The sequence below is a fragment of the Apus apus genome, chromosome 2, assembly GCF_020740795.1.
Source record: "Apus apus isolate bApuApu2 chromosome 2, bApuApu2.pri.cur, whole genome shotgun sequence".
Lineage (NCBI taxonomy): Eukaryota > Metazoa > Chordata > Aves > Apodiformes > Apodidae > Apus > Apus apus.
The window spans coordinates 144,993,372-145,005,420 of record NC_067283.1 but is presented as its reverse complement, the minus strand read 5'-3'; the positions used below and the strand labels follow the sequence as shown (position 1 = coordinate 145,005,420).

At 43.0% G+C, this 12,049-nt stretch overlaps 1 protein-coding gene across 1 annotated transcript in view; it reads right to left on the bottom strand.

Annotated features, from left to right (window-relative positions):
• Positions 1-11,830, bottom strand: part of FER1L6 (fer-1 like family member 6) — a 66,190-nt gene extending 54,360 nt beyond the window's left edge. The window contains exons 1-6 of the mRNA XM_051610306.1: positions 11,784-11,830; positions 8,136-8,218; positions 4,085-4,211; positions 3,144-3,198; positions 2,917-3,048; positions 2,140-2,202 (exon numbers count right to left, since the gene is read on the bottom strand). Coding sequence (XP_051466266.1) covers positions 2,140-2,202; positions 2,917-3,048; positions 3,144-3,198; positions 4,085-4,211; positions 8,136-8,218; positions 11,784-11,830 — 507 coding nt within the window. The remainder of the gene's footprint in view (positions 1-2,139; positions 2,203-2,916; positions 3,049-3,143; positions 3,199-4,084; positions 4,212-8,135; positions 8,219-11,783) is intronic.
• Positions 11,831-12,049: the final 219 nt, after the last annotated feature.

The window sequence follows — 12,049 nt, the reverse complement described above, 5'->3', positions numbered from 1 at the left end:
GAACTAAGCCGGGAATTATTTCAGTACTGGAGATCCAGCTTTAGTGTGAAAGAAACATCTCTTTTAATACAGCATTCCTACAGGGTTGCTGGAATGCGCTGGAAGATATTCATGAAGAAAAAAATCTATTCATTAGCAGGAGCTAAGAAATGGAAAATCTCATTTGTCCCTCAAATGCAGGGTTTGAATATAGCTAGATAACTGAACTGATGGACAATGGCACTAATCTTTTTCATTTTCCTTGAGCTTCCCTATGCAGATGAGTTCATTTTAACAGATTAAGCACATTCAGTGAGTGAATAATTGCTAGTAATGGAAGCTGTCAATCTTTATTTCTCTTTAAGTGAGATTCCTTCTAAGCTAGTGCTTTGAAACTTTCCATCCCCCAGGGTTTCCTTCACTCCCAGTATACATATTTCCTCTGTTTGTTTCTATTCCCCTGATAGACTGCATAATTAATCTCTGTTTTCAGTAACATTCATGAGCATTGCACTAGGTTAGTTTGGGTTGTTGTGGGTTCTTTAAAAATATTTTTTAGCTAGAAGACCTTTAATTTCTTAGTATTGCACCTTCACCAGCTATAAATCAAGTAAGTTTGCTGAGCCTGATGAAACTGAGCAGATTTACAGCAGGTAATGGGGACACATTGACCCACACCCTCAACACACTCAGAAAGCTAGCACTGCCCCCCCCCCCCCTCACTGGATATATTCTTATCAAAAGAATGTGAGATTGGAAAGACTGGTCCTGTCTTGGAGAAAAAAATACGTCCCCAAGCAGCAGTAGCTTGTAAAAGTTGATGCCTTGGTGCTGTGCTGATACTAACCACACCAGAAACAGATACTGGGGCCATGCTCTGTGATATAAGTCATAACAGTGAGATTATATTTACTCCCATGGAAAAGAAGGGCCATTCTCAGCCTGTTGTAAACTCATTCCTCAGGGATAAATGAATGTCAGATCTGCAGATACCTTATGTAGATATGAATTTCATATATTTGAGCTGTGCATGTGATACAGTGGACTTGAAATGGAGCTTAGGATTCAGACTGTCAGTTTACTACCAGCACTGAAAACCAAGGTGTCCAGCTGGCCATGTGTAAACGAACACTTTTTCCTCTGTAGCTGGGAAAATTCATTGTATCAGCAGCTCAGCAAAGCAGATACACAAAGCACCTCTCTAAGAGGTTTTGCATGGGTGCTTCCTGTAGCTCCTGACCCCTGCCTGTCTCTGTTGAGCAGAACCAGCACAGATCCCCTCCTGCAGTACTTTTTGAAATGAACAAACCACTTTGGGGAAGAAGAACTTTTCCTGGAGCACCAGCTCACTACTCATTTCTCTTGCCAAGGGGTGGGGATTCTGGCAGTAGAAATGAAAAAAAAAACAGCTCATGAAGGGCACAGCTTGTGATACTTTTAAGTAATCTAGCACTGTCCTTAATTCCTTAGCAGCTTTGCTAAACGTGGTGATGAACCTCAGGAGCCTGAGGTAAGATAATTAGCTTGGCTCCATAGACTTGGCCTTCCAAACTTCAAATCACTAATTCCTCATGTCCAAGAGCATGTGTCTCTCCCATCAGGGTTGTTCTGATACGTCACATAGCTTCCCTGGGACTTTACTTGCAGCAAGCAAGCAGTGAGCTTTTAGAGTCCACACCCACGCTAACAGCAACTAGCCACTGACATTCCTAGACAGCCACGGCTGAGGGTAAGATACCTGAATAGTTCAGTTAGGAACAGCTGCATCTGAGGAACTGAGGTAAACCAGAAGTTTCACCTCAGTCATTTGAAACACGTGGCAACTTGAAAATTGGAGAGATTGACAGTGCTGACAAGAGTTAACTAAGCTGGATTTTCTTATTCTATCACACAGATTGCCAACCCAGCAATGAGTGTCCCTGAAAATGCACACTTAATGTTCCTTTAGGGTTATGTTCCTTCAAATCTTTGCCAGCTGCCTTTCTTCCTTTTCCTCTCCACTATCCTCTCTTTTTCTTATTCTTCATGCCGACTTTATAGCATTCTTGGTACCTAAAATTATTTCTCTTTTTAACTACATCAAAAAGAATAATTTAGAGCCAAAGTGGCACAGACAACAATGGCCCTTGCTCACCATGCCAAGCTCTCCTAGGTACTTACAGAGATGTTGATTATTTTGTCAAACAGGAACGTCTGTGGTCCCATGAAATCAAACACAAAGTACTGTGGGAAAAGAAGACAGCAGATCAGAATTGTCCTTGTGTTGGTAGCCAGTGATGTCAGCAACATGGTTTAGCTTCTTGGGTTACCACACAGAGCCCCAGAGAGACACTGGGGGTGCTGGAGATGCAGCAGTGGACACAGCCAAACCCTTTCTGTGCTCCCTGGCTTGTATTTGCCATGGTCCAGACCTGCTTTCTGCTCTCCACCTTGCATGGCTGCACAGCACTGCCCTTCAAAAATGTCCATGGCCCTCACTTTACATCAGAGGGTATTGCCAAAAATGACAGGAGGCACAGGGAAACCCAAAGGACTGGTTGGTTTGGGGAGTTGTTTTGGTCTCATTTGTCACCAACTGGGACAAACACTCGCTGAGAAAAGGCTGAAACAGTTAAATGGTAGAAAAGGGAGGTTGGGGCGACAGCTTAGACCAAGCTCCCAAATGGATGATTTGAATATATGGAGAGGCAGTGAGAGTAGGTTGGGATGTGGTGCAGGGGGTGGGCTACAGGATGCGCAGAGCTTGAGTAGACAGAGAGCAAATAGAGCTAAACCCCAAACAACTATGGATGATGCTTGGTCAAGCTTGAAGCTCAAACAGCTCTCTGCTCGGACATGCAGGTGCTACAAACTTAGTTCATACCCTTTTGACCTACCGAGTGGTGGAGGCCACCTAGCGTCACTGAAGAAAATTCCTTCTTCAAGTAAACCACCTACCTCATTGTAGAAAGGGGCATTTGTGCCTTCTTTTACTGTAGTTTGCTTCTTCTCATCACCTATCTCAATGATCACCACAGGGTCGATGTTCTCACCCACCAGCTGCCTGGCCTCAATGATGGTAATGGCAATCTGTGGGGCACAAGGACACCATGGGCACTCCTGGGCTCAGGTGCAGCCTGCCTGAGGTTGTCACAGGCACATCAGGACTGTCACCCCTTGCTCACCTGGTAGTTCTGGGATTTTGTTTCCTCTTCATGAATTCTGGTCACCAGCTTTGCCCTGTTTAAATGACAAAACAGGTCATTAGGTATCTCTAGGCAAGAGCTGCTACTTGGGCACATGTTGAAAAGACTTCTTGTCACTAAGCAAGCATTGCTTATGGCAGGCAGCTTTGTTGTGAACTCTTAGGCTTGGTTTCGTCAGCAGAGACCATCTCTGTCTTTCTCACATACTTGGTAACAGGGAAATGTTTTGCATCTACCCAGACCCAGGCAGCCACCTGTCAAACGTGACTCCATTCCTCACCTGTGTGGAAAAAAAAAAAACACAACACAACTACACAAGCTCTTGTCTATAGAGTTTGCTGTTCGTGTTGGCTCATTTTCATCAGCAGCACAGTTGAGGCACTCTCAGCATCCATTTCAGTCTCTCCCTGCACTGAACAGCATCTCATGACAATCTGCCTTTAGCTGTTAATATTTTGCTGACAGTAAAATAAGGAATTTATTCACTATATTCCATTACCAGGGAGGTTTTTAGACATTTGTTGGAAAGCAGAGCTTTATCACATGTTAAGAGGTTTGGGAAGACAAGTGTCATGGAACAGGTTGCCCAAGGACGTTGTGGATGCCCATACCTGGAAGTGTTCAAGGCCAGGTTGGATGGGGCACTGAGCAACTTTGTCTAGTGGGACATGACCTTACCAATGCAGGGGGTTTGGATCTACATGATCTCTAAGGTCCCTTCCAACCCAAACCATCCTATGATTCTGTGATTCTATGGAGTACATCCCACTCTGTCATGTGGGACAGCAGGAATGAGGAGATCACTGCTGTCGGCAAATGGATTTTCTGCCAGCAGGTGAATTGTCCTAAAGCAATGACATTCCCAAGAAGAATGGAAAAGGTGTTTTGGGGGATGTTAGGTAAGGTATGCCAAGAAGCACCTTTTCCTCTTTGGGCTTAGGGATCCAAAAACACTGGACAGTGCATTGCTGTTCATTAGGTCGTCCTTTCCTTCTTCTTGTCTTCCAAGAGTGTCATGGTGAAGATTTGGACTTTCTTCATGATCACCTGAAGAAGAAAACAACCAAGAAAGTAAAACACACCTCGGATTTCTACTGGCAAAAAGCTACATTGGAGCAGAGCAGTGAATTCATCAGCATGAACTGAATATTTTATTTATTTGGGTATCACAATTAGAGATGCAGCAGTGGTTTGCACTGAGCTGCAGTGCTTAGAGCAGCAGCTCCCTTCCTGTGCAAAATCATATGAACTGTGGCTGCAGCCACTCTCTTCACTCTATGTGCACCCACAACAGCCACATGCACATCAGTCACATCTCACTGCCCCATCTCTCATCCACTAGAATGACAGTGGGATAGATTATTGCTGGGTTTTGTACGTATTACTTCACAGCAGTGAGTTTGCCCTCCATGGTTTGTCTTAACACCCTGACACACTGGAGTCCCTTCCAAGCGACCATAGTGGAGCCTAGCTTAGAAATCATTCCTCACCTTTCCTCTTTGGAGAGTTGATGAACTGGAAGATGAAGGACAGAAAAAGAGAGTTGAAGAGCATGATTCATGGGATCTCTTGTAAAGAGTCAATGAGACAAATTGCTTCCAGAAGTGCTTATTTTTCTTCCTAACCCTAAAGAGAATCTCAGCAAACATCTCAGACATAGACATCTACATTGAGCCAGAGAAGCCTTTCCCATACTACTCTGCTTTGTCCTCCTGGTCTGACAAAAATTCTACCAGAATTTTTGTGCCTTGCAGAGCATGTCTGTGGTCAACACCTGCCTTGGGAAGGAAGCCATGTATTTTAGGTGAAAGTTTAAAATTTGGGTGCCTGTAGTTCATTCCAATAATTACAATTATTAGCAAGAAATGTTCAGTGACTCTGGATGCGAGTTGTGTCTAGCATAGAAGCTGTCAAGTGGCACCTGCAACAGTAAAAATAACCTGCCCAGCGAGGGGCTGAGGAGACCTTATGGATGACCTTGCATCAAATGGAAGGAAATGCATCCAAATGCATTTTCTCTAAGTACTCTACAGCATTGTGCTCCCACTACAAAACTAGATAAAGGGTTGTAATAGTGCTTCCTTGTCTCTTTGCAAAGGTATGGTCACTTGAAGCATGTTAGAAGCTGGTGATGGTAACAAAAGACCATTCATTGTACAGTAAAACTCACTTGGATAGCTCTCATCAGGTCTGAATGTTCCTTTTTCAGATGGTTTTTACCAGCCCCTAATCCGACTCAAACCACCAGACAGGTACAGATGGACACATTTATTTTTCTGGCCAGGCAGCCAGAAATGAGCCAGCTCCATGATGGTTCTCATACTAGTCATTTCATGTAACAAGGAGTGCCTGAGGGAACTGGGGTGTTCTAGCCTGGAGAAAGGAGGCTGTGAGGAGAGTTTAGTACTCTCTACAACTACCTGAAAGGAGGTTGTAGCAAGGTGACTGTTGGCCTCTTTTCCCAAGTTACAAGTGATAAAATAAGAGGAAATGTGTTCAAGTTGTGCCAGGGGAGGTTTAGGTTGGATATTAGGAAAAATTCCTTCATTGAAAGGGTTGTCAAGTAATGAAACAGGCTGCCCAGGGAAGTGGTGGGAGTCACTGTCCCTGGAGGTATTTAAAATACATGCATCATAGAAAGATCATGAATCATTAAGGTTGGAAGGGACCTTAAAGATCTTCAAGTTCTAATCCCCCTGCCATCAGCAGGGAACTCCACCGCTAGACCAGGTTGCACAAAACCTCGTCCAACCTGGCCTTACAAACCTCCAAGGAGGGGGCATCAACAACCACCCTGGGCAACCCTTTCCAGTGCCTTACTGCCCTCATGGTGAGGAATTTCTTCCTAATATCTAACCTAAATCTCCGCTCTCTCAGCTTAAAACCATTACCCCTTGTCCTATCACTATCTTCTCTGATGAAAAGCCCCTCCCCAGCTTTCCTGTAGCCCCTTTCAAGTACTGGAAGGTGCTAAAAGGTCTCCCTGGAGCCTTCTCTTCTCTAGGCTGAGCAGCCCCAACTCTCTCAGCCTGTCTTCATAGCAGAGCTGCTCCAGGCCTTGGATCATCTTGGTGGCCCTTCTCTGGACTCTTTCCAACAGGTCTGTATCTTTCCTGTGCTGAGGGCACCAGAACTGTACACAGTATTCCAGGTAATAGGTTAATGATTGGACTTGATGCTTTTTAAGGTTTTTTCCAAGAAAAAATGATTTTATCATTGATTCTATATGCTCTTTGATTGCCCTTCTGGCTCTTGTCCAACCTACCTAGAACATAAGGAAGGTGAAGTTGTGTCTGTAGCTGCGTAGGCATAGCCTGATTTTCAGCCCTTAAGGCAAAGGTATCTGCCCACAGTTTTGCATCTATAGCACCAAGTTCCCATGACTACCCTCTGTATCCTGTTTACTGTGGAGCATGGTGTTTGATCACAAGCTTGTAGTACTCTGTGTTGTTTACTCTAGGGCTAGAGCAGATAAAAATCCTCCCTTGCTGAGGTACAGACATGTGCTGGCATCACACTCTGGCTGGAACACTTCTTCTGCGTTCAGTGTTTCTATAGAGATGAAAACTCTTTGCAATTCTTCTTTCCATTTACAGCTCAATTTTCCTGACATTTTAACATCCTTTTTTCCTCTCATTAATTATATGTACGTTGTGCATAACCAACGAGCTGTGATGTTTCCCCTGTATGGAGCCAGTGACAGAAAACGCAAATGGTTCAGAGTGTGACAATGTTTCCCCACTGCACACATCCTCCTAGACCTCCTAAGCCCAAATCCCCATCAAGACAAGAGAGAACTGATGATGGCTGCATCTTTCCTTGTTCAGACCCTCCAGCAACAAAGATGTCAATGAAACAGATTAAGAAGCAGCATAAGGACTCAAATCTATCCAGTGACTCAAACAAAATAATTTGAAACAGAGATTTGAATGCACACATGGAAGACTGAAGTAAACTACAGTATAATGGATCTTGTAGAGCATGGTGTATTTCATTAAACATAAGATAAACTCTAACATATCTTTAATAAGTAGGAAATTTATTGGTCCTTAGATTTCCCTGCTCCAAAAGCCCAAACCTCTTGTTATAATGGCCAGAGGAGAATCTTTTTTAAAGTAGCACCCATTAGCTAAATAATGCTTATGGCACAAAATAGATACTCCTATTTCTGCCCAACAGTGAGTCAAGACACCTGGCCGGTCTCTTACAACACTGCAAATTCAATGGCTGCACTAAACACATAGTAGCCCATATTTCAATAACTCCATGAAATCTGAGGTGTGAGACAGCAAAATAAAACTACAGAAGGTAAAGACTTTGTTGGGGCTGAACTACAGGTTTTGGGGAATGGGAGAGCTGTGGTGACAGAAGAATTACAATGGTATGATGTGCAGGGGAATGCATCCTTAGCTTGGAAACCAACAGTGTATTAAAGGACAGAAACAGGAGACTTATGGGTGTACCCATATCTGGTAAAAATAAAAAAATATTGTTAAAAATAAAAATTAAAATAAAACAGCTGTGATATATTTAAGAGGAGAATTGTTATTAAGTAAAGCTCCCAGCTCTATCAAGCCAGCCCATCCAGCTACCAGAGCCTACTCGGGTTGTTACGGTTTCTAGAAGTAACAGTTCTCTGGAAGAATTACACACCCTTGTGTGAATTATCTATCTCTAGAGTAGAGTAAATACTTTCAAAAATGTGTCATCTCTCTACAGTAAGAGTCAGGCTGACATTTTTGCTTTACCAGATACAGCCATCTGAACTCACAGAACCTGGAGGCAGACTTCATGAAACAGTTAATGCAAAAAAAATTGCTGCTCGTTTACTTGGGAGTGATAAGGAGTTTGCTGCCTGTTTTATCAACACTAAGCCCTAAGACACAATTCAAATGAGTTCACATGAAGTTAGACATAATATAACTCCCCACCTGCTCTTCCCTGCTGCAATGTTGATTTATGAGGCCTTACCCAGTACATCTTTGTTTGCAATAGTCAACCCTTTTTCGCCTTTTTTCTTCTTCTTCAGCTTCATGCCAGCAAACAGCCCCTTTCTGAAAGAAATGAAGAGAAGCAATCAGTGTGGTGTCTTCAAGCCCTTTTCTGTGCTGTACTCTGATTTAACTCAAGGAACTGCTAAGAGGGGGGGTTGATTTCCAAGTTAGATCATTATATTTTTTGGTTTTTATTTTATTGAAAGCAAACAAGAGAAACCTCTCGCTTTATGCTTCATCCCATTTTGTTTATTTTTAAAATTTGGTCATGTACAGGCAAACCTACTGAGAGAAGAGCCAAAATTTATTTTCAAACCAAGACAGCAAGCAGCAAAGAAACAAAATCCAAGATAAGTTTCCAAGCTAATTACTTCCCACGCATGTAATCCTTATGCTTGTGACACAGACATAAAAGCTTCTCACAAATTACAGGTTCCACATCAAAAGCAGTTTTCCAGTGAATTAAGATAAATATAATAGCATTTGTGTAAACCTCCTTTATGAGAACACCCACTGTATCAGTGGCTTACACACCCCAACAGCTTTTGCCATTTATTTAGTTTGTTCTCATTCCCTTCCAGCAGCAAAGCCATGAGCAGGACTGGACAAGGGTTTCTCCTCAAGCTGTGTTAGAGAGATGCTTCAGCCCAGCATCAACCCCAGCTACCACTTCATGGGGCTTCTCTGCTTCCCACTTCTTCCTATACAGGATTAGTGAATTGATCCAGCTTAAAACTATCAATCTCAGTTAAAGCCTGGTGATGTAATTTTTCAAATCATGCCTGGTTGAAGTGGCTCTGTAGCCTCATTACAGCTTCCTTGTTCCTTGTGTTCAACTCAGTTTTAGCCACGACTCCTTGCCAGGAGCCTACCAAGCCATCCGAGAACAAGATACATTCATGAGGTCAGAAGTACACAGAGAAACATGGCCCTGGTCTGGTTGCCATCACAGATAAAATATGACCAGATATTCAGCAAGTGCCCATGGTGCAGTCCTACTTCTTGGGACACTGATGGGAAAAGACCCCATGGCCCTGAGGCAGCAGCCAGTACAGCTACCAAGGCAAGATAAAGCAGCTCTCCCAGGCCAGGTTGGCTGTTCAGAGCTCTGTGCTGGTTGTCCTTTTCCTATGTTACTCTTCCCTTAGTCCTTCAGCTCTTCAGTGAGTAGAGAGAGTAGAAAGAGCAGATGTGTTTTGTAGAGCTGGTTTTAAAGACAGGATCAAAAGCTCTATATATGTCATTGTCCTGGTTTGAGCCAGGATGAAGCCGATTTCCCTTTTTACTGATTTTTTTTTTCTTCAGTGAGCTTTATTTTAACTAGCAACATTCTGTTATAGCTAGGCTGATAAGACATTGGAATGTCAAACCAGGACAGTCATACAGTCTTTTCCCCTCAAAAAGGGTCTCCTTTTTCCTGCCATAGGCACCAGGCTCTCTGCCTTGGTTGCCAGCCAACCTCACCCCACCAAACTCTTTGTAGTTTGCCTCGTGAAGGGTTCAGGGCCATAGACACTGATGTTGTTCTGGTTTTTTGCAAGCACAGACCAGTGTAAGACTACAAGACTTATAGCTTTAACAGTCTCCAATTCACACCTGACCTACTGCTCCCACTTCATGCTCTAGAGCTGAGGCAGGAGCTGATATTGCAGAGAAGGACAGCTGTGGGAAGAAGATGGGGCTTCTCCCCTCTGCCCCTGAGCTGTGCTCAGCACAGCATCCATCTTCAGCAACATGGAAGAGAAGCACAGTTTTCTGTGTTAAAGCCATGCCCAGAGAGCCCCTTCCAACACAAGGTTTTGTCTGTCTTGCAATTGCCTTACTTTGGGAAATGGTTTGCTGGTTTTTATTCTTCTTCATGTTTTTCTTATCTTTTCTTCCTTTTAAAAAATGTGTGGTTTTAAGCCGCATGATTCATCATTTGAGAAGGAGCTGGGGAGTAGAAATCAAATCTCTGAGCACTGGAGTGTGCAGTTTAATTTTTACAGGCTCCTGAAAGTTTCTGGAGGCTTGAACCAGTGCTTAATAATGACCTTTAGTGTCTACACAGATCTTTTCTGCTGCCAATAAGGGTCTGGCAAAACAGTAACAATAATGTAAGAAATACACATAGGGAAATACTTCCTTAAGGGTAAACTGGACAGTGCTTGGAATATTGGTGGGCAATAATGGACCCTTGACTTTGAATGCTTGGAGAAAAACAAAAAAGAAAAATGGGAAAAGATGTCAGTAGAACTAAACCAGGTTTAAGAAGCTGTTTTCAGTAAAGAAAAGCCTATGGATTTATCATTCTGAATCAACCTGACCAACTTGACTTATACTCAGAAATCCAGTCATTGCAAATTATTCACTTGGCTTTATTTGATTTTGAAAATGTAAATATTGTTGTTGGAGGTCTTACCTGCTTACTGAAATCAACACAGTTTTGATATCATATAGTATAGTACTGAAATATGCAGTTCTGCTTGCAGGCGAGTTGGTCCTTTTTAATTTGAAATGTCAAGAAAAATATTTCAGCATATTGGAAACATTTCATTTTGAAATGTTGAATTTATATGCTTTTATATTTTGAATTGTTTACACCTCATTTTGAGAGATGAAACATTCACTAAATCCCTTGCAAATTTGCAAGCAGTGGTGGATTTCAGCCCATCTGGAACTCCACTTTTATTAGTATACTGCTCTCTACTGTTTTCCCAATTACTGGCCACACTGTTTCAAGAGGAGCTCTCTGTGGGCCTGATTTCATGGTACAGTTTTTCCAATGAAACTGATGTGCTGCATATTAGAGAGGGAAAAACAATCTATGCAGCTGGAGAATTTTGTGCTAGTAACACTACTGACCAGCAAACCAGGTGGTGAGAGTGGAAACACAAAGGATTTCATATAATGGCAACATTTTTCATTTTTCTCCTGCTGGCCACAAGCACGCAGCAATAAACAATTTTTTCCCCTATCAGCAGAGAAAATGTTTGTCTAAATTGCTGCAGGAAAACAAACTTATCTGGGGAAACACACAGCCTCACTAGCCCAAACAAACAGGTACCTATAAGCTGAGCAAACCTGATAGCAACCAGTGCTCAAACATCTGAAATCACCTACAAACTCAAGGTGCATTTAGCTATGGAGGAAAAGCTACTGCAAACTGGGAAGGGAAGTTGAAAATGTTTAAATGTTTTATTCAGAGCAAGCAAATGAAGTTTATTGGCCAGGCCCAAGAGGAATGTCAGCAATGCTGGGCACAAGTGCAGAAGATGCACAACTTCCACGAGCCAAGGAAGCTCAAAACCCAATCAGTGTGAGTGGGAATCGAGCACCAAGACAAAAACAGCTCAGGCAAAGCAGGAGTCAAAAAGAAACTGGAGGAAATGGTCATAGATAATGCCTGATGTGGAAAGTGGGCCATTTTCCATTATTTTTATGTTTGCTGAACACCACAGAATCATGGAATTGTTGAGGTTGGAAGGGACCATAAAGATCATTAGATTCCAACCTCCTATTCTGAGCAGGGACATCTCATGCTAGACCAGGCTGCACAAAGCCTCATCCAACCTGACCCTGAACACCTTCAGGGATGGGACATCTACAACTTCCCTAGGCAACCTATTCCAGCACCTTACTGTACCTCACAGTACCAAAACCGCTTAAAGACAGAACTACAGAAGATGCCATGATGTAGTGACAGGAAGAGAAACAGCCAAGCTTGAGATAACTGCACAGATGCCAACAGCAAATCTATCTTTGAAGCAAAACAGATTTCAGACTCAGCCTTTTAGCCTGCCAGATGTTCAGGCACAGAGAGGCATCAGGGAGCACCTGAGCTCTCCTGCAGCTCTGGCCCCACCAGTTACCTCAGCCAATTGTAGCTGTGACCACACAGAGAAGTGTTGC